This window comes from Nilaparvata lugens, chromosome 13, assembly GCF_014356525.2.
Source record: "Nilaparvata lugens isolate BPH chromosome 13, ASM1435652v1, whole genome shotgun sequence".
NCBI classification, from domain to species: Eukaryota; Metazoa; Arthropoda; class Insecta; order Hemiptera; family Delphacidae; genus Nilaparvata; species Nilaparvata lugens.
The window spans coordinates 751,538-774,542 of NC_052516.1; the positions used below are offsets into that span (position 1 = coordinate 751,538).

At 32.5% G+C, this 23,005-nt stretch overlaps 1 protein-coding gene across 2 annotated transcripts in view; it reads right to left on the reverse strand.

The window, feature by feature from the left end:
- Window positions 1-21,939, reverse strand: part of LOC120348904 — a 33,886-nt gene extending 11,947 nt beyond the window's left edge. For both annotated transcript variants that reach the window (XM_039439522.1, XM_039439521.1), the window contains exons 1-3: window positions 21,686-21,939; window positions 11,827-11,947; window positions 9,984-10,069 (exon numbers count right to left, since the gene is read on the reverse strand). In XM_039439522.1, coding sequence (XP_039295456.1) covers window positions 9,984-10,069; window positions 11,827-11,947; window positions 21,686-21,829 — 351 coding nt within the window. In that variant the 5' untranslated portion in view covers window positions 21,830-21,939. The remainder of the gene's footprint in view (window positions 1-9,983; window positions 10,070-11,826; window positions 11,948-21,685) is intronic.
- Between the last annotated feature and the right edge of the window lie 1,066 nt (window positions 21,940-23,005).

Below are 23,005 nucleotides of genomic sequence, written 5' to 3' on the forward strand. Positions count from 1 at the left end.
AATTTGTGAGAAATAATTCAAATTCATTTTATTTCCAGAAAGTAAATTTTACAATATATTCCCTGAAAATTACTCCTCTAATATGGAACAAGTCCGTGTTTAGAGGAGTCAATACAACAATAGACACAATACAAGAAAGAAAAAGTTGACTTTCTACTGCTGTAGTTTACAAGCATAAGCTATTCAATCATATTTACATACAACAATACTAACACATAAAACAATTGAAAGAAATATAATCTCAAATTCTTAGCCAATAATAATAGAAATAGATTCAATAAACAAAAACTGATTGCTTCCTTTCTTTTGTCATAGTTCTGGAAACATTACCGATGTACTCAATGCACTCATTTACACATTTGAAAACAATAATTTCTACAATATATAATAATTATTAACATGAATAGAATAATAATAATCATTTCTCATAACATATGAGTCTATGGTACTTATTCAGGATTGAAAAGTTAATAGACCTAAAATTCAACATGAATCATGAATCCTAAACAATGTTATAGTGAGGCCGACGTTATAATGGCAGTGCAGAAAAACGTTGCCGATCCTTTGTCTTGTCAATGCCTTCTACATATACGGTAGCTGGTACATTTTTATTGATGTAATATTCGGCTCATTCTCATTTAAAATAATCAATCATATTTAATTGCATATAATCTCATATTAATCATATTTAATTGAGCAAGAAATTATATTTTTCAATAATTTCATAATGAATTTTCATAACTAAGATAACATATTTTGTTAATTTATTAATAATTCTACATTGTTAAAAAACGATCTGGCAACAGAGCAAAGCGAGAAAGAGGTAGTGCTATCTGATTTGTTGAATGATAGACAAGGATAGCAATACCATTGATAATCAAACACTGCCATTATAACGTGGACCTCACTATATAATATAATATTGCTATTGCTATCGCTGGGATCATCATCTCAATGAATTATTCATTTATTTCATTTATCAAACTAAGAAAAGATGTCCAATTTCCCTCCCCACTCAAGTACCATAACATCAAATGCTCCTTACTTGCTGACTGCGATTGCATGGACCTTGAACAGGTCAAGAGCATGAAGTACCTGGGTGTGTGGGTGGATAATAGAATCAGTTGGCATGAACACACAAGATATGTCAAGAAAAAATTGTTGAAATATGTAAGGATATTTTATCTTCTTAGGACTGTTTGTAATGCGGAGCTGATGAGAAGGATCTACTTCGCTCTCATTAACTCGAATTTTGAGTATGGCCTGGAAGTTTGGGGGGGAGCATATAAGGCAGCTTTACAACCAATAATTATCCTACAGAAATCATTCATAAGAATTATGTCTTATAGAAGTAGATATGATCACTCTGCACCGGCTTTCAAAGAACTCAAAATAATGCCAATCAGAAACTGTATATCTATAAAACACTAAAGATTTTTTTCGATCGGAGTGGAGAAATGCGGTTGATTAATACGCGCAGGGTTGGGAGGAATCAGCTAGATGTGCAAGTCCCTAAACCAAACCTATCTATTTTTAAAAAATTCTTCTCTTACCTGGCACCAACATTTTTTAACAAGCTCCCTGTTAATATAAGAGGATGTAGGCAGAAGACATCCTTCTGTAGTTTATTGCACAAACACCTGATTCACGAAGATGTATCAAAGTATTATGACAACATTGTGTAGTAGAGCTGCAGGGTACATTATGACTGCACTAATCAAAAATTAAAAGGTACAAAATTGTTATAATCTACTCTAACAATAATGTTTTTCTAATGGCTGTTAAGCATAAAAAATCTATTGAACTTGTAATACTATTATGTAATCTATAGTGCAATGTTATTAGTTTCCTTTTTGTAATGTTCAACTGATGCTGAAGTTTTCTTTCTTTTTTTTCTTTGCTTTTGTCGTTTCAGTTTTTTAACTTCTTTCCTTTGTTCTTTTGTTTTTGTATTGTTCAATTATTGTAACAACTTTTTTATCTGCCCAAACAGGTTCAGTAACCTTTGGGTTTATTTTCCAGTGTAAAGATCTTTTGTATTTTTCTTTTCAGGGTATGTTAGCTATTTCAAGCGATTTTTTTGTAATCAGAAGTTAATGCATGCTCTGAAAGATGTGTAAGTTATGTTAAAAATGGAAATAAATTTGAAAAATTTGATTTGATTATTCATAGGCAATAGATACAATGCAGGTAAAAACAACAGACATTCGCCCAAAAGTGCTTTAAACCTTAATTCAGAATACACAGTCTAGAGGTTATGTAAATGATAACTTAATTCCCACACTAATTTGTGCCCAAAAAATGTATGTACTACAATAATTTTGAATTTATCGGATATAGGTAATATATACTTTTTTATATTATGCGGGAGACTGAGGAAGACCATCTACAGATTCAGGATTCTGAGGACACTGGTTGACAAGGGATGTCTAAGAGTTGTCTACTTCTCTCTAGCAGAGTCCCTCATGCTGTATGGGATTGTGGGATGGGGAGGTGCAAGCTTCTTGCACATCGAACCGCTCCTCAGGGTACAGAAGCTGATCATGAGGGTCATCAACCAGAAGCCTCCACGCTATTCATCAGACCAGCTATTCAATGAGTTTGACGTGATGGATCCAAGACAGCTTCACTCCAAGGAGATACTATGCAGATTACACAAGAACCCAACAACATTTTAAACCAGAAATCACAACCACAACACCAGATACAGGAATCTTCTCATCACCAGTGTTGCAAGGAAGGCACTATACCAGAGACATTTCAATCATTTAGCACCAAAATGATATAATCTACTTCCTGCAAACTTTAAACAGATTAATCATCCTAGAAAGTTCAAAACAATAGTACACAATTGGTTGATGAGCAAAGGAAGACAGAACATAGAAAACATTATTTCAAACAACAACTAACCACCTAATGACTTAATAAACACTAACTAATTAATAATCCGCACAAACAAAACCTACTCTAGAGCGTGGTACACCATAGTAGGTCAATTTCCACACAGAAATAACTAAACAAGTAGAGGACACATTACAAGAGTTTTTGTAACTAACTATTGTATGTAATTGTAATTTATCTAATATTTTGTTTAATTGATGTTGTAGTTTGGGAAATAAACGTTTATTTATTATTTATTGCTGCTGATGCACAGTGTTCAAGAATGTTTATTATTGCTGTATTTTAAACATGAAACATCTCAAGCTGACTGCAAAAATATTCGAACAAATTAGCAGTCGAAACCAAATAATTTAGACTGCAAAAATTATTCCATTTCATCTCAACAGTATGCATAAATTCATTGCTAGCTCTCCTAAATTTAAATGACAAACACCTGTTCAAACACTGACAACAATGCAATGTCACAGACAAAGAGTTCTAGAGGTGCAGCTTCAATTCATAGGCACTGAAGATTGTTACATGATTTAATGAAATTCACTTCAAACTGTCAGCATTGAGAGAATGTGCAGCATTGTTGTCATTCAATGAAGAATACTGTCAGTACTATGGTTATCTCACTGAGTATAGTTTTGGATAACGCATATTTATCATAGTCATTGTTAGTTTTATGAAGTTTTGGTTTGTTTTATTGGCAGAATATGCTATAACTTATCACTTATTTTACCGATTGGAAACAATATATTATGAACTTAAGATGAGTTTGATATATCATTTTTGAAGAGAAATTAATTATACTTTAATATAGACAAAAAAGATAACTTTAAAAAACACTAATAAAGCTTAAAACATCAATTTTCCTTCCCTCGGACTCCTCGCGGACCACTTCTAGAGCTTAGTATAGTTTTGGATGACGCATAGTTATCATAGTCATTGTTAGTTTTATGAAGTTTTGGTTTGTTTTATTGGCAGAATATGCTATAACTTATCACTTATTTTACCGATTGGAAACAATATATTATGAACTTAAGATGAGTTTGATATATCATTTTCGAAGAGAAATTGATTATACTTTAATATAGACAAAAAAGATAACTTTAAAAAACACTAATAAAGCTTAAAACATCAATTTTCCTTCCCTCGGACTCCTCGCGGACCACTTCTAGAGCTTAGTATAGTTTTGGATGACGCATAGTTATCATAGTCATTGTTAGTTTTATGAAGTTTTGGTTGTTTTATTGGCAGAATATGCTATAACTTATCACTTATTTTACCGATTGGAAACATATTATGAACTTAAGATGAGTTTGATATATCATTTTCGAAGAGAAATTGATTATACTTTAATATAGACAAAAAAGATAACTTTAAAAAACACTAATAAAGCTTAAAACATCAATTTTCCTTCCCTCGGACTCCTCGCGGACCACTTCTAGAGCTTAGTATAGTTTTGGATGACGCATAGTTATCATAGTCATTGTTAGTTTTATGAAGTTTTGGTTTGTTTTATTGGCAGAATATGCTATAACTTATCACTTATTTTACCGATTGGAAACATATTATGAACTTAAGATGAGTTTGATATATCATTTTCGAAGAGAAATTGATTATACTTTAATATAGACAAAAAAGATAACTTTAAAAAACACTAATAAAGCTTAAAACATCAATTTTCCTTCCCTCGGACTCCTCGCGGACCACTTCTAGAGCTTAGTATAGTTTTGGATGACGCATAGTTATCAGAGTCATTGTTATAATGAGATCCACGTTATAATGGCAGTGGATAAAGATAGAAGAATAGCGATGCCGATTCTTTGCATTAATTAATAATATTCTACACTGTCAAAAACATAATTGGCATAGTTGTGAACCTAGAAAAAGATAGTACCACTGGCTTTGTCGAATGATAGACAAGGATAGCAAAACCAAAGTTGATCAAATACTGTCATTATAACGTGGACATCACTGTAGTTTTATGAAGTTTTGGTTTGTTTTATTGACAGAAATATAAAATTACAACATCTTAGAAATACATAATAAAAGCAATACACATTTTACAACATGGGAAAATACTATTAAAAAATAAAATGCAATGCCAATTGAGTATTTGCAACTCGAGGTACTGGACCTGTTTGAGATGGTGATATAAAATTGATCACAAAACTAGCGCTAAAATGTAGTTACTGAGGCTTAACGAGTGTAAATTGTTATTTTAATAAGTGATAGTAGCTTAACCTACAACCTTAAATTGGACTGTAGTAAAAATTTGAGAAGGGACAGTTTTGGGCATAATCCTTTGCCTTCTCACATAAGTGTAGAATAATAATATTGTGCATAACTGAATAAATAAATAAATAAATAACCATGGAGGAAAGATAGCATAAGAATATATCCCATGACTTCTAGAATTTATTCAAAGTTTGGTATCAAAACATGGTGTTGTGTATCAAGTTGAGATGATAATGTATCATATTATGTTGATACTGTATCAAATGTGGTGATACAGTATCATTTTGTGGTGATTGTATCATTTATGATGATACCATAGAGAAAAGGTAGCATAAGAAGATATCCCATGCTATAGGTCGTTTATGCTCCAAATTTCAAGCCGATTTTTCAACTCAAGCAGATTACTGTCAACTTCTGTGTATTACTTATTGTTGATGATTCGGTATAATATTGTGTGGATACTGTATCATGTGTGGTGATACAGTATCATTTTGTGGTGATACAGTATCATTTTGTGGTGATTGTATCATTTATGATGATACCATAGAGAAAAGGTAGCATAAAAAACACTAATAAAGCTTGAAACATCAATTTTCCTTCTCTCGGACTCCTCACGGACCACTTCTAGAGCTTAGTATAGTTTTGGATGACGCATAGTTATCAGAGTCATTGTTATAATGAGATCCACGTTATAATGGCAGTGGATAAAGATAGAAGAATAGCGATGCCGATTCTTTGCATTAATTAATAATATTCTACACTGTCAAAAACATAATTGGCATAGTTGTGAACCTAGAAAAAGATAGTACCACTGGCTTTGTCGAATGATAGACAAGGATAGCAAAACCAAAGTTGATCAAATACTGTCATTATAACGTGGACATCACTGTAGTTTTATGAAGTTTTGGTTTGTTTTATTGACAGAAATATAAAATTACAACATCTTAGAAATACATAATAAAAGCAATACACATTTTACAACATGGGAAAATACTATTAAAAAATAAAATGCAATGCCAATTGAGTATTTGCAACTCGAGGTACTGGACCTGTTTGAGATGGTGATATAAAATTGATCACAAAACTAGCGCTAAAATGTAGTTACTGAGGCTTAACGAGTGTAAATTGTTATTTTAATAAGTGATAGTAGCTTAACCTACAACCTTAAATTGGACTGTAGTAAAATTTGAGAAGGGACAGTTTTGGGCATAATCCTTTGCCTTCTCACATAAGTGTAGAATAATAATATTGTGCATAACTGAATAAATAATAAATAAATAACCATGGAGGAAAGATAGCATAAGAATATATCCCATGACTTCTAGAATTTATTCAAAGTTTGGTATCAAAACATGGTGTTGTGTATCAAGTTGAGATGATAATGTATCATATTATGTTGATACTGTATCAAATGTGGTGATACAGTATCATTTTGTGGTGATTGTATCATTTATGATGATACCATAGAGAAAAGGTAGCATAAGAAGATATCCCATGCTATAGGTCGTTTATGCTCCAAATTTCAAGCCGATTTTTCAACTCAAGCAGATTACTGTCAACTTCTGTGTATTACTTATTGTTGATGATTCGGTATAATATTGTGTGGATACTGTATCATGTGTGGTGATACAGTATCATTTTGTGGTGATACAGTATCATTTTGTGGTGATTGTATCATTTATGATGATACCATAGAGAAAAGGTAGCATAAGAAGATATCACATGCTATAGGTCGTTTATGCTCCAAATTTCAAGCCGATTTTTCATCAACTCAAGCGGATTACTGTCGACTACTGTCTATTATTACTGTTTTGGCCGGGTGAAAGTGTAACAACATCACAGTATGAGAGACTACCAGCGTCACATAGCTTCACCAAAAACAACTACTAGGACTATCGGCTTGAGTTAACACTGGAATTTGGAACATAAACGCCCTACACCATGGGATATTTTCTTATGCTATTTTTAGCATATGGTATCACCATGAACGATACAGTATGAACACAATATGATACAGTACCAACACAATATGAAATATGATACAGTATCAACACAATATGATACAGTATCAACAGGATTTGATGCATGAGAACGTATAGTGAGGTCCATATTATAATGGCAGTGTTGGTATAGCACTGGTATTTAGTCCAGTCACTATATACATAGGTGCATGCAATTTATATAGTAGTTCTGATTTTTTAATATATTATTTGGGTACATAAGAGAAGTCCAGAGCCAATTTCTTCATGCAAAATTTCCTTGTGCTAGATACAGGGTGGCCCAAAAACCTCGTATTTTCGGCTCATTTTCCAGTATTCAGCTATTTCTGCCAAATCTCGTGATCGGACAGAAAAATTTGCTCGCGCCTTTTTTCTAGAATATGAAATTCTTAATCAAATGAGATCATTCGGAACTCTCTATCTCCAATGAGTACTGAGTTATGATTTTTCAAAAATGAGTGAAATTTGAAGAGAAAATCAATTTTTGATTAATTTTAGATTTTGATCAACAATATCTTCCGATAACATTGTTAACATTTAGATGTATAATTCAAAATCCCTCTGGGCGTATTTTTGTGCTCTACAATCTGAAGATCAGGTAGAGCGCTCTATCTCTTATAGATTTCCAGGTACACCTGACAACAATGCTCCTTGTATTGTGGAAACACCTAATTCTCAGCTTCAACCATCATCACCAACTACATAGTCTTCACATTGATATTTCGCACAATGACATAAGTTCATAAGATTATGTTCTATGAGAATCACCCATTTGATGCACTTCATTTCAGTATTTCCTATTTCCTAGTGGAGAGGCGCGCTTAAGGACACCTCAAAGATCAAAATTTCAAACACGTATAACTTCTGACGCAATGCTCAGATTTCATCGTACGACACTTCATTCTTCTCGGCTCGTCAAGGCGGTCCAAAATCATGCATCATAATTCGGTCGAAAAGTGGAAAATTTATTGTTGAGTGTACAAAAGCCCATATTCCAATACACAAAAAATGGCCAATTTCTACATTCAAAGCTGCATGTCTTGAAATACTTCTGATAAAAATTCCAAATCTAGTGAGGATGTGAAAATTGTCCCCCTCTACCCACTCCAATAAAAAGCGAGAAAGTGATAGCGCTATACGATTGTTGAATGATAGACAAGGATAGCAATACCATTGCTAAACAAACACTGTCATTATAACGTAGACCTCACTGTAGCAAATATAACATCAACAATAGATCAGTGGGTTACAATACAAAAAATGGAAGTGAACACTAATTAGATATTGTCCCATAGAGGGGAACGTAGAAAAATAATGATTTGTAATAGAATAATTCGAAAAATGCAAACTATAATTTGGAAACAATGAGATGTAATTTGCTACTTTATAGGAGTGTTGTGGTTGAATGAAATGTAGAACTTTTGAAATTTTGATTAGTTTAATGCATTATAATGACTGCATTAAGGTGGAAGTAGATGATGTAGTAGTAGTAGAAGAAGAACTATAGCAGATAGAACATGATAACTATTTAGTCCAGTCAGTCAAAGAAAGGTTATAGAGGGAAAAGTTTGGAACACAATTTTTGACCCCGCAGTTCTGTTTAGGGTAGTAATGAGGTAAACATATCAAAAGTCCCCACCCCTACCCACTGTGCTAAGTGGGTGGGGGTGGTTCAAAGGTACCATTTTTTGGTTTCTCGCATACAACTCGAAAACAATGTATCTCACAAACATAACTGTTATATACAAAATTGAAGCATACATAATTTCCCACAATATTCATCCTACAACTTTTTCTATATCTTCTCTAGTTCTCGAGATATCCGCTCTTGAAGGTGTGAAATTTTTGAAAAAAACACGTTTGCCTCCAATCTTTTATAACTTTTTAAAAATCGATGAGAAAAATCCATGCTGATTATGAGCTTATAGAGCATTAAATTCTTTTCAATTTGATGTATAGTTTCACGCTTTTACGAATTTCCCTGCACATTTTGCAACAGCTTTAGTGTTGAGTGTGAATTCTCCATTTTTGCAACAATAGACCAATTGATAAAGGAATTTGGAGGGAATGCTTCAAACACAATTTTTGTTTTGACTTTGCAGGTTTGTTGAGACTAGTTAGGAGGAGAACATATCAAAAGACCCCATTCCTAACTCATGTGCTAAGGGGATGAGGGTGGTTTAAAAGTTGCATTTTTCAGCGTTTTGCTTCCAACTAACCCTATGTACCCCGGTCAATAACTGTATAGGACATGAAAAACCCTAGAATTTCATCTTCAATTGATTAAAAATAAATATTTAGAGAATCCAGGTTATAGTTCAGTAACCTAGACGGGACTGGTTATTATCTAGTTTTAATGAAGACCTGAATTTTTAAAAAGAGCTTCTTCATAATTAGATTAAAAGTGATTGATATTAATGACCTAATGATCATGTACGGACTGTAATAAAATAAAAATCTTATCTACAAATTAACTTAACCTCAATGTAGATCCAAATCCCAAAACAAACAACAAAATGATACAAGCATTAAGCCGAATGTGTTGATGAGGGGAAGTTCGCCTTTTTCCGAAAATTCGTCCACTTTGATGAGTGCAAAAGACCCACACTGACCGGGAAAAAAACGAGCATGAATGTTCGCTGCTTGCCGAAAACCAAACATCCATTCACACTACTCGTGATTCGGCTAGTCGCTGCTCGGTGTTTGCCGAATGATGCATGTCTGGAGCCAGCTTGAGATTCAAGTTATAAAATCAGGAGGAGGAGGAGGAGGAGGAGAAGAAGGAGGAGAAAGAAGAAGAGGTGAAGGAGGTAAACTACGAGAGAAGATTGATAAATTTAGAAAAATTCTATTTACCTCTTTCTTCAGTTTTCTCATGGAATCACATCCGGTAAGACAAGCTGCTCTATCAGCTGAATCAACAGGGTAGCTGTCTTCGCAAGCTGAAAAAATTAATTTCAAAATTAATGTTAATTTCCCCAAAAAACTAAAACTACTACTTCGAATTACAGAAAATATTAGATAAATTAATAAAATTATAATAAAAATATAAAAATTATAAATTAAAAAAATAAAAATAATTATTAAATAAACAAAATAACGTCCCAATATTATTGTTCCCAATAAAATATTATTTAATTGTTAATTAAATAAACATTAAATATGAATAGGCAATACAATTTTTCAATGAAGTAGATTCTGAAATCAGATGCACTCATTCTGAGAGAGAATCAGTCCTATATATTGATGCTCAATTGCAGATCAACCCAATATAGAATAGAATAGAATTTATTGTTTCTCATGAACAACAGGACAATATTACAAGAAAAAACACAGCATATATAAAACGTTATTAGCCAAATTTATCAAATTCTATGGCTCAAAAATAGAACAATGTAAGAATACAAAGGAATATTTCTCATTTACATATATGAGCGCCTAAAGTTCAAATTTTTGGGACAGAACATTTAAAATTCGGTAAGAGATAGATCCATGTGATTCAGAGGATGAATTCTTCATGGTGTTGTTGATTGAATAAAACAAAAACCTTTTGAAAATATCAATTTTTAAAAAAATTATTCAATTTACTAAAAATAACTTTTAGTTCAGTTATTTTTGGCAAATTGAATAATTTTCTCAAAAATTGATATTTTCAATTTTGAGAAAATTATTCAAATTAATTATTATTATTCAAATTGAATAATTTTCTCAAAAATTGATATTTTCAATTTTGAGAAAATTATTCAATTTACTAAAAAAAACTTTTAGTTGAGTTATTTTTGGCAAATTGAATAATTTTCTCAAAAATTGATATTTCAATAAGTTTTTGTTTTATTCAATCAACACCATGAAGAATTTATCCTCTGAATCACATGGATCTATCTCTTACCGAATTTGAAATGTTCTGTACCAAAAATTTAAACTTTAGGCGCTCATAATATCTCAAAAAGTATTGATCGGAAAAAAATGTTTTCCTGAGAAAACGTTTTCATTTTGATAGCTTGATAATATATACAAATCGAAAAACTTAGAAAAATATTACCAGTATAAAGTTTATTTTTAGCCTTTGCACAGCCTTTAACTGCCAGATACTTGACTAAATTATATTGAATGAAGAAGACTAAGAAATTGTCAAAAAAACCACTGATTTATTGATAATTAGAAAGACCGGTTTCGGTTATTACACCATTGTCAATCTCTGATAATCTTATCTTAGATTGAACTTATAGACTAAGTTTATCAGAGATTGACAATGGTGCAATAACCGAAACCGGTCTTTCTAATTATCAATAAATCAGTGGTTTCTTATCGGAGACTAAGTTATCAGAGATTGACAATGGTGTAATAACCGAAACCGGTCTTTCTAATTATCAATAAATCAGTGGTTTCTTATCGGAGACTAAGTTTATCAGAGATTGAAAATGGTGTAATAACCGAAACCGGTCTTTCTAATTATCAATAAATCAGTGGTTTCTTATCGGAGACTAAGTTTATCAGAGATTGACAACGGTGTAATAACCGAAACCGGTCTTTCTAATTATCAATAAATCAGTGGTTCTTTGACAATTTCTTAGTCTTTTTCATTCAATATGAATAATTACCACAATATCAACTTCTCAACTACACAAAAAGTGAGACTAAATTATACTTGATAATATTATCCCTAGAGCAAAAAATGAATGAATAAAAATGAACTTACAGCTGACGCAAGCTTCTCTAGCAATAAACTTATCCAAATCGGTGGTTTTTGCGATCATCTCAGCCATACTGTAGAAGCGACATCCTCTTGAACAGGATTTGGCTTCATCTGGCGACTTCTCCTGTGAACAAAACACGACAAACATTATTGCTGAATGCACTATAATATAAACTAGCCGTCAGGCTCGTTTCACTCGCTATATCCGTCTAGCCAGGGGGCTCCGCCCCCTGGACCCCCGACTGGATTGTCCAAAAATGAGATAAGCGGGCTCGCTTCGCTTGCCATTTTTGTTCTCGATAAAGCTGAGAAAGCGTTAAAAAACGCTAATTTTTGGCGTATCTTTGACGTTATTGCAATTCCTTCTAACACAACATTATTACACCCTAGCTGAGCTTCTGTACTAAATTTGAACATTTTCTGTTCATTTGTTCTCGATATATCGGAGAAAAAGCAAAAAAACGCTAATTTTTGGCGTATCTTTGACGTTATTGCAAATTCCTCCTAACACAACATTATTACACCCTAGCTGAGCTTCTGTACTGAATTTGAACATTTTCTGTTCATTTGTTCTCGATATATCTAAGAAAAAGCAAAAAAACGCTGAACTCTCTACCAAAAAAACTCTCTACCAAAAAAAGAAATCAGAGAGAAAAGAAGTAAATCTTATCTATAAGTAATTGGTTTGAATAGTCTCAGTCTGGTCTGGATTGTCTCACCGGATGTATAAATTTTAATGATTTGTAAACAAACAACATTCCTAGTTTTTCAATAAGCTCGATCACTACCAGCACACAATCATTGAAGCTCTGTCAATGGAACTATAATTATTATTACGAGTAGATTTGAACAATGATTGTTTTTCTTTCTTGCCTTATTCATTATTTTCTACTTGTATTCTCTTGATATTAATTTTTCATTCATTTCATTTATTTGCAATACAAATGAGACTAATGTAATAACATTGTTAGATAAAATAATAAGGTAGTCCTTGTGCTATTTTTCTTCCAAATTTGTAGGTGATACAGTCCAAGATGAGGTTAGAATTTCACGTGTACAATTTTCACAAAACTCTAGTCAAAAATAAACATGAAAACTATGAATTTTGAATTTAGATGGCTTGAATTAATAAATTTATTAGAAATATTCCACTCAATTACCACTTGTAACGAATCATATTGAGTTATTTAAGAAAATTTGGAACCATTGAAGAAACACAATTTATAACCAGACTGATAACATTGTTCTATTGCATATTTCTTCCTACACAATGAATGAAACCAATAATTTTCCACAATAAAACTTCTGCTTTTTTAACAAAAGTTACTTCCATGATTATTTAATTTTTCTTTTTTAAGTATGCAATATATAATTATCATTTCGGGCCCTTACCCGGGCCCCCTAGACCGAGTAATTTTACTTTTTCAGAAAACCTATATTAGCCTACATATTATCCGGGCCCTAGGGACCCCTAGGGACCCGGGCCACCCCGCGCCGCGGGGACAGCGGGGGTGTACGTTACGCCACTTGCAGTGATGCCCACTGGTGTAAGTTATTTACTTTATTATTGTCTTCTATTGTAAAAATGTGCGTTTTTATGAGATACATTTTTTATTAATAATAATTCTCATCTATTTCATTATCCATGATGAACTGCGAATAATAATCCGTTTATGAACTATTTTTAACGATACTACAGTCCAATATCTTTGAATTTCAGTTATTAAAACTAGTACTCACCGTGGAGCGCTATAGGATTTCTAAAATCCATACTCAACACATTGTTGAGAATTGCTTTAGAGTTGAGTACTAGTTTTAATAACTAACTTTTTGTGTAGTTGGGAAGTTTATATTGTGGTAACTATTCATATTGAATGAAAAAGACTATAGAATTAACAAAAACCACAGAATTATTGATACTTAGAAAGACCGGTTTCGGTTATTACACCATTGTCAATCTCTGATAAATCAGGTTTACAAACCTGTTTATAAACCTGTAAATCGGTTTGTAAACCTGTTTATAAACCTGTAAATCGGTTTGTAAACCTGATTTATCAGGGATTGACAATGGTGTAATAACCGAAACCGGTCTTTCTAAGTATCAATAAATTTGGAGTTTTTGACAATTTCTTAGTCTTTTTCATTCAATCTAATAACTAATATTCAAAGACTGTAGTGTAGTTAAAAATAGTTCATAAACGGATAATAATAATTATCTATTCAATATATGAGTAGCTATTTTTTATTCACTTTTACTGTTATTTATTTGAGAAAATATTTATCGAAAAACACTGATTGATGATGACTCTAATGAAACTAATTCTGGCGATAAAGAATTGAATTGAATTCAATTAATGTAACCACGTTGAAGATAGTAACCAAATTCCTTGGGAATCGTTCTTTATTGAAATAACAATCATGTAAATTATTTTTCTTGTTGAAGTAAAGATTTAATTCAAATATTGATTTTTCTAAAATTAAATTTATTATAACTATCAACCAACGGTTCAGCATGAATAAACATTTTAGACTTGAATTTTAAAAAACTTTTGAAGTGAAAATGCACTTACGATCTCGTCACTATACAAAAGAAAGTGCATTTTCACTTCAAAAGTTTTTTTAAAATTCAAGTTTAATTTTAACAGTGAAAAAGTATGGATATGGATTTAGAGAAAATTGATAATTGATTAAGGCAACAGCTTAAGGAAGATATTTTCTCTGTATGTCTAGAAAAGGACAAAGATTTATGAATAAATAACTTGGAAAAGCTAATAGTTTGGGTAAATGTTTTTTTTAAATAAAATAATCAAGATACTCGTATTAATACGAGGTACGTATTTATTTATACTATAGTGAGTTCCACGATATAATAGCAATGGAGAAAGATAGGAGAAAAACGTTGCCGATCCTCTGTCTTGTCAATGCCTTCTATAGACCGTAGCTGATACAGGTTTATTGATGTAATATTCAGAGAGACAAATTGACTGTTATTAACTGTTCATTCTCGTTTAAAATAATCAATTATATTTTATGAAGCAAGAAATAATATTTTTCAATAATTTCATGATTAAGATGAAATATTTTGTTAATTGATTATTAATTATTCTACATTGTTGAAAGACGATCTTGCAACAGAGCAATGCGAGGAGAGAGAGATAGCGCTATCCGCTTTGTTGAATGATAGACAAGGATAGCAATACCATTGCTAATCAAACACTGACATTATATCGTGGACCTCACTATAGTGAGTTATTCATATTTTAAAACATGCTTTCTTGAAATTGGAAATAATATTTTGATATACTGTAATTGAGTTCCCTCCAATTTTATATAGCCGAATAATATTGCTGTTCTATTCCATGAAATTATGTTTTGTCAATGTATTAATAATAAACGGAATTATTGAATGGTCTAAATAAAGGGGAGAATAGTTAATTATAACATTTAAATTGCAATTAAAAGGTACAAACTTGTTTCTCTTAAAATAGTAAAGAAGTAAAACTACAATTAATTTCGACTTAATTAAGAGATAAATCTCCATACTTTAACTAAAGCTAAAAAGAAGCATTTTACATCTTATTTCTATATCAGAAGTATGAATCACAATAAATTTATAATATAGAAAGTTTGACTTTGTTTTAAATAACAAATTATTATTATAGCATTCTTAGCAGATGTCTAGAGAAGGAAGAAGATTTATGATTTATGAACTTGGAAAAGCTAATAGTTTGGGGGAATATTTTATATTTTTTAAATAAAATAATCAAGATACTCGTATTAATACGAGGTACGTATTTATTTATATTAGTATCGAAGCTAAAAATATTCAGATATTATTCTAAATATCCCGAGATGGATGAACAAATTTCAAGAGCTAGAAAACCTTCACATACACCAACATTATGTTCGTAGCAAGCTTCACAGTGGAACATTGTTACGTCAACCAACCATAATTAGCATAAATTGAGAATTCAATAACATCATCACCAATCCACATCGTGAAACGCGACTCAACGTTTAAATGAGAATATTTATTGAAACATCCACCTATACTGATATACACTTTAAACTGTCAGCATGATCAGTTTTATTTATTTATTTCATTGACAATCACAAATCATAATTATAATATATAATATGATTGTGAGAAGACAACAGGCATAGCCCAAAACTGTCTTCTCCCAAATTTTTACAAATAAAAGTTTCAAAAAAGAATGAGTTTTAAAGTGAATCCCACTATAGTCAGGTTCCAGCTATAATGGCAGTGGAGAAAGATTGGAGAAAAACGTTGCCGATCCTCTGTCTTGTCAATGTCTTCTATAGACGGTAGCTGATACAGGTTTATTGATCTAATATTAACGGTTCATTCTCGTTTAAAATAATCAATTATATTTTATTAAGCAAGAAATAATATTTTTCAATAATTTCATAATGAATTGTCATAATTAAGATGAAATATTTTGTTTATTAAATTATTAATTCTACATTGTTAAAATACGATCTGGCAACAGAGCAAAGCGAGAAAGAGATAGCGCTATCCGATTGTTGAATGATAGACGAGGATAGCAATACCATTGCTAAACAAACACTGCCATTATAACGTGGACCTCAATGTAGCAAATATAACATCAACAATAGATCAGTGGGTTACAATACAAAAAATGGAATTGAAAACTAATTATATATTTTTCCATAGAGGGAAACGCAGAAAAATTATGATTGAATGAAATATTTTGTTAATTATTGACCGAGCGAAGTGAGGTCTAAGATTAAAGTCGACGGTTTGGCATTTCTCTTAATGTTTAAATGTTTATATGTTGCGCATTTACAGCGAAACGCGGTAATAGATTTTCATGAAATTTGACAGGTATGTTCCTTTTTTAATTGCGCGTCGACGTATATACAAGGTTTTTGGAAATTTTGCATTTCAAGGATAATATAAAAGGAAAAAGGAGCCTCCTCCATACGCCAATATTAGAGTAAAAATCAGACTATAGAATTATTCATCATAAATCAGCTGACAAGTGATTACACAGATGTGTGGAGAAGCCAGTCTACTGCTGTATTTCCATAAGGTCTGTAGTTTCAATCAGGTACTTGTGGATGACAATACTGCGTGAGGTCTACTGTTCACAGAACTACTAGTTAAGATGAAATATTTTATTAATTATTTATCCTGCATTGTTAAAAGACGATCTGGCAACAGAGCGAAGCGAGAAAGAGATGGCGCTATCTGCTTTGTTGAATGGTAGACCTTGTAAATAACATCAGCGCTTCCAATCTGATAGTTGAAGTGCATCTCACTACTCTCTATAAATCAATACTGCAGTTCGTTCCACAGTTGCACGTCAGAAGGGCATGCAATGTGTTGCACGAGACTGTGAGGCACAGCATTATGTTAATAACGGAATGCATTTGTTGCACGCAACAGTTTCAACATGCTGTACGCAACAGTTTCAAAATGTTGAATGCAACAGTTTCAACATGTTGAATGCAACAGTTTCTACATGTTGCATGCAATAGTTTCAACTTATTTCATTTAAAAATACAATCCTTCATGGTAGGTTGATATCAAAATATTTATCGCCTATAACTAGTTTCACTAGCAGATTCAGTCACCTGTTCCGTTGAAATTCATAGGTGAACATGTAAAGCTAGGCTAGACGCACACCATTTAGTCAAGACAAGACATGATCAGACACGTTTAGTCACAATACTTCACATAGTTGCTTATGAAGACATGTCTAATTGCAATGACTAATCGGTGTGAGTTGCGTCATAAGCAACTATGTGAAGTATTGTGTCTGATCATGTCTTGTCTTGTCTTGACTAACTGGTGTGTGCCTAGCCTTACTATAATGAGGTCCACGTTATAATGGCAGTGTTTGATTAGCAATGGTAATCTATCCTTGTCTATCATTCAACAAAGCGGATAGCGCTATCTCTTTCTCGTTTTGTTCTGTTGCCAGATCGTCTTTTAACAATGTAGAATTAATAATTAACAAAATATTTCATCTTAAGTATAGAAATTCATTATGAAATATAATTGCTTGCTTAATAAAATATAATTGACTATTTTAAACGAGAATGAACCGTTAATATTACATCAATAAACCTGCATCAGCTACCGTGTATAGGAGGCATTCACAAGAAAGAGGATCGGCAACGTTGTTCTATCTTTCTTCACTGCCCATTATAACGTGGACCTCACTATAGTCACTTTAGAGCCCCTGGTGTCTAAAAACTACCCCTTCCCCAGTAGCTAGAGGAATAAAACGTTACAAGAAGAGTTAATATTTAAATAGGTAAGGGCAATATTACAAGGGTAAGAGCAATATTTTTAAAATAGGGATGCATAATAGCATAGGCAAATAACAGAATAAGAACATATCCCATGGTAGAGGTCGTTTATGTTCCAAATTTAAAGTCGATTTTTTGTTAACTCAAGCCGATTACTGTCGACTAATGTCTATTAATACTGTTTTGGCCAAATGTAAGGTGCGTACAGATTTACGCGCCGCGAACATGAGCAATTCACTTTTAATCAGCTGATGCCAAGCTTTTTATATATCTGTATCTTACCGTTTCTGTAAAAATACAGATATAGTCAGCTGATTAAAAGTGAATTGCTCATGTTCGCGGCGCGTATATCTGTACGCACCTTTAGAACGGCACAGTATGAGAGACAGCGTCACAGCTTCACGAAAAAGGACTATCTGCTTGAGTCTAGACAGTCATACTCCTCATCAAAGTTCCTCATATTATCAATTATGACAGTTTGTAGAGAATTCCACATAGAATATTCCCGCTAAACCTTTACCATTCTATCTTTCAACATAAACATTTACTTTGGAAGCTAAACATTTAAAACATGTTTTCATGTTTACTATAGACTCTTATTAACAGTGAAATTTGGAACATAAACGCCCTATAGTCTACCATACCTTCTTATGTTATATTTTCTCTATGATAAGAGCCTGTAATTTCGAGAAGACCCTCTTGCTGCTTGAGGAATAGAACGTTGAAAGAGGCATGGAAGTTGACAGTCTATTGCAAGAAGCAGATTGTAATACGATTGAAAATACTGTCGCTTCAACAAAGCTATTGTTGTGTTGATGATTAGCTGCCAAGTTCGTTGTCAATCATAAAATTCGCTCATTAAAAAGATCTAGTGACTGAAATTCAATTGAAAAACATACCATCTGCTCATTTGGCTATGATCAAATTTGAGGCTCAAAAAAGTTTTGGGAACTCAACTCGAAAACTGAACTGAAGACTTAATTCAAAACATTCAGTGCTTTCTTGAAAAATTAAAATAATAAAAAAAATTACTAGTGGGAAACCCGTGCACCGCAAGGGTCTAACTGAAAACTTGACATAATATTCTTGAAAATAGACCTAAAGCCATCCTTGGTAAACCTTATTAAATCTATATGCAAAATTTCAAGTTAATCAGTCCAGTAGTTGAGACGTGATGATGCGTCATTCGTGAATTTCCTACCCAGTACATGTCTAAGTCGATTCTTTCCTTTATTATTATATTATAGATTATACATGATAAAATAGATTCGAGGCTCAAAAAAATGATAAGAATCAACTTGAAAACTGACTCATTTTTTTCAATAATTGAATCTATTCTACTATGAATAATAGAATGTGATGAGTCAGCATGTGAATTCTATGTGAATCAGTAATCATAACAATGATGACTTTCAAAACCTATTTCAATGACTTGAAAATCAATGAATTTCCAAGCAAATTATACAAATTATTTCAACAGCATTTACATTAATAATGGCTAAAATCATTGTTTTTCAAGTATTTTCATTTTCTACTCCATATTGACCTATTCCACATTTACTCCTATATTCTACTCCACATTTTCTACCTTCTCGAATTGAATAAAAACACAAATATGTTGTCAAATTCTACACATTGTCAATATTGTAGAACCGTTCCATAATTGAATAAAACATAACACAACATGGAATTGAATTCGACAACATATTTGTGTTTTTATTCAATTATGGAACGGTCCTACAATATTGACAATGACTCAGTCGAATTTTCAATTACCTTCTCTAAAACACCTTCTTAAAAATACCTCTCTGAAGGTTTTTATTTATTTATTTGCATAAATACATACATGGAGACAACAGGTTCACAAAGGTTCATACAGGTTCACAAAGGTTGGTTGACAAAGGTTCATACAGAACCTTTTTTAAAATACAACATAATTGTAAATTGGTTAAGGGTGCGTGCATACAGTGTGCGGCCAGCGTCTGGGTGTTCTTAGAAGGATATATTATACTAATGTAAAATCTAAGCTATACCCTTCCAAGAACGCTGGAATTCAGAACGCCTGAAGGCTCTCTGTGTGCACACACACCTTCAAGTTTCCTAAGGATGAGGATTCTCCTTTATAAGTACATAGAATTTATGAAAAACACAGATTAGAAAATTGTCAACCACTTTTATCAATAAAAATGGTTGACAATTTCTATTTGTGTTTTTCATTATGGAAAAGTATCACATCACACTCAACATTTCTGTATTTTTTGTTATTTCTGTAATTTTTTATCAAAATCCTAATAGCTTTGAAGCCTGCTCTTGCACTGCATGTTGTGTATTATCTTTATTTATGTATTGTTATTGTAATTCTATTGTAATGACATGACCTAGTGTACTGTATGTATTTTCTGGCTGTAATAAAATCATCAAATAATTGAAAAACACTGTGAAAATAAGATTATGGCCCGGTTGCACAGCAGCCGGTTAAATTTTAACCGTGATTAATTCCACGAGAACCAATCATAGAAGGCCTTTCTGATAAGACGGCTTCTCTGATTGGTTCTCGAGGAATTAATCACGGTTAAAATATAACCGGCTGCTGTGCAACCGCCACCATATTTACAGGATGTCTACTAATGTCTGTAGATTTTATGTCCGTATTACTCACATTAGGACACCAAGTGTTATCGTGAGTAGCGGGTCATTAGTTCTTATTGCTGTCATTACACTAGGAACACCAGGATTTGGTGTCCGGCTAGTGTTTCACACGGGACACCATTGGTGTCTCACTGGTGTTCTAATGTAGGCCTAATACAGATTTAAGGCAAGTATTACATTAGGCGACCAGTGGGTCACCAGACAGCAACTATTGGCGGCTGAGTGTGATACAATATGGGACACTAGTGAGACACCAGAGTTAGCTGCCGGGCTGGCGACCATAGTGAGACACTAAACGAGTCTCAAAAATCTGGTGGTTGGTCTCTAGAATCTGGAGACCCCAGTGTAATGAGCGCAATAAGAACTAATGCCCCCCGACTCACTCGGACACTTGGCGACCCACTGATTACCGGGACTGGTGACTTTTTGATAGTGTGATATAAAATAAGAGCATAGTAGAAATTAAAATTGTTCCTTGAGCATACTATCGATATTTGTAAGAAATATATTTTACATGAATAGATACTGCAAAGCCCAGAAGCTTATAGATAAAATACAAATATAGACCTACAAGCCCAAAACGTTAGGGTCCAGAGGGCCTAGGACTTCAAAACCACTATGATTTACACAGATTAGTTTCGATTTTTAAATCGATAATTATTTGAGATTATTTTTGAATAAAAATTGAAGACTTAATATTGATTTAACTATCCAAGAGATCATCAAGTGAACAAGATAGTCTAGGTAGAGTAGGCTAGATGAAAATTGAGATTTAATATAACTTGGGCTACAGTAGCTTGAGCATAAGGAATAGTTGGTAGAATATAGGTACATGGAAAATTCATCAAGAATTGATTCAATTTAGGGAGTAATGAAACAAGAAATAAAAAATAATTAAATCTAAACTACTCACTTGATAGATTTTGTCGCAGGTGGTCTTACAATCGTTAATACGATTCCATGGCAAATCAAAGTCGGATATAACCACATCAGACGATTTCGCGGAGGCCATAAAGACCAAAAACAAGCAAAACAGAATAGGTTTTGCTTTTATCATTTTGAATAAATGGATAATGAGACGCTTAAAACTTGTAAACAGCCGACCTACAACAAACAACCGACTGACTGACGAAAAAACAAAACTGTCTGCTCGGAAAATCGAAACTGAGATTGAGCTTAGATGAACGAGAGAATGGAGTGGTCGGTGATAGCGTCGATGCGAAGACTACTAGAGTGGCTTGCTGATGACGTCATGATATTATTCAGATAAGTGAGGTGCACGTTGTAATGTCAGTGTTTGATTTTCAATGCTATTGTTACACTTGTCCATCATTTAACAAAGCGGCTGGCGCTCTCTCTTTCTTGCTTTGCTCTGTTGCCAGATCGTCTTTTAACAATGTGGAATCAATAATCGATTGACAGAGTATATCATCTTAATTATGAAAATTCATTATGAAATTATTGGAAAATATAATTTTTCAGTTGATAAAATTAAATTGATTATTTTAAACGAGAATGAACAATTATTAATATTACATCAATAAACCGGTATCAGTTTCTCTCCATAGAAGGCATTGACAAGACAGAGGATCAGTAACGTTGTTCTCCAATATTTCTCCAGTGCGATTATAACATGGAGCTTAGTGTAGCATCATGTTTCTCACATAATATTCTGATTTCTAAGCTAAAACTCATGTAATCAGTTCAATTATAAGAAAAAAATACTGGAATATACAAATTTGGAATTTTTGAACACCTAAGCTGTATTTCAAGGGGGAAACCTTAAAATGTGAATCGATCTTGGAGAATTACATTTTCATGGAAGCAATCTTGAAAGAAACTGAAAGAGAATTCACATATTGAAATATTATATTTTGTAAAACATGATGAGGTATTTAACAAATATACATTCTAGAAAAGTCCTTGTTGAAATATTACTTTGATAACATTTATTTTTATAAGGATAATTTAAAGGAGCCTAATCCTTTCCTACTATTACTTATTGGAATCATAATTTTTTTGTACTACTTGAATGAATTGTTGTTAAAAACAAAATACGAAACAGCTTAAAAAATTACTTGTACCATTACTTGCCACATTATAATGTAGACACCAGTAACATTAGGAATTGTTACAGATAAAGGAATAAAAGAATAATACAAGTGAATGTTTTTACCTGCTCAATGATATTTGATATCATTTAATTAGCAATATAGCACAATAAGAGTGAAAT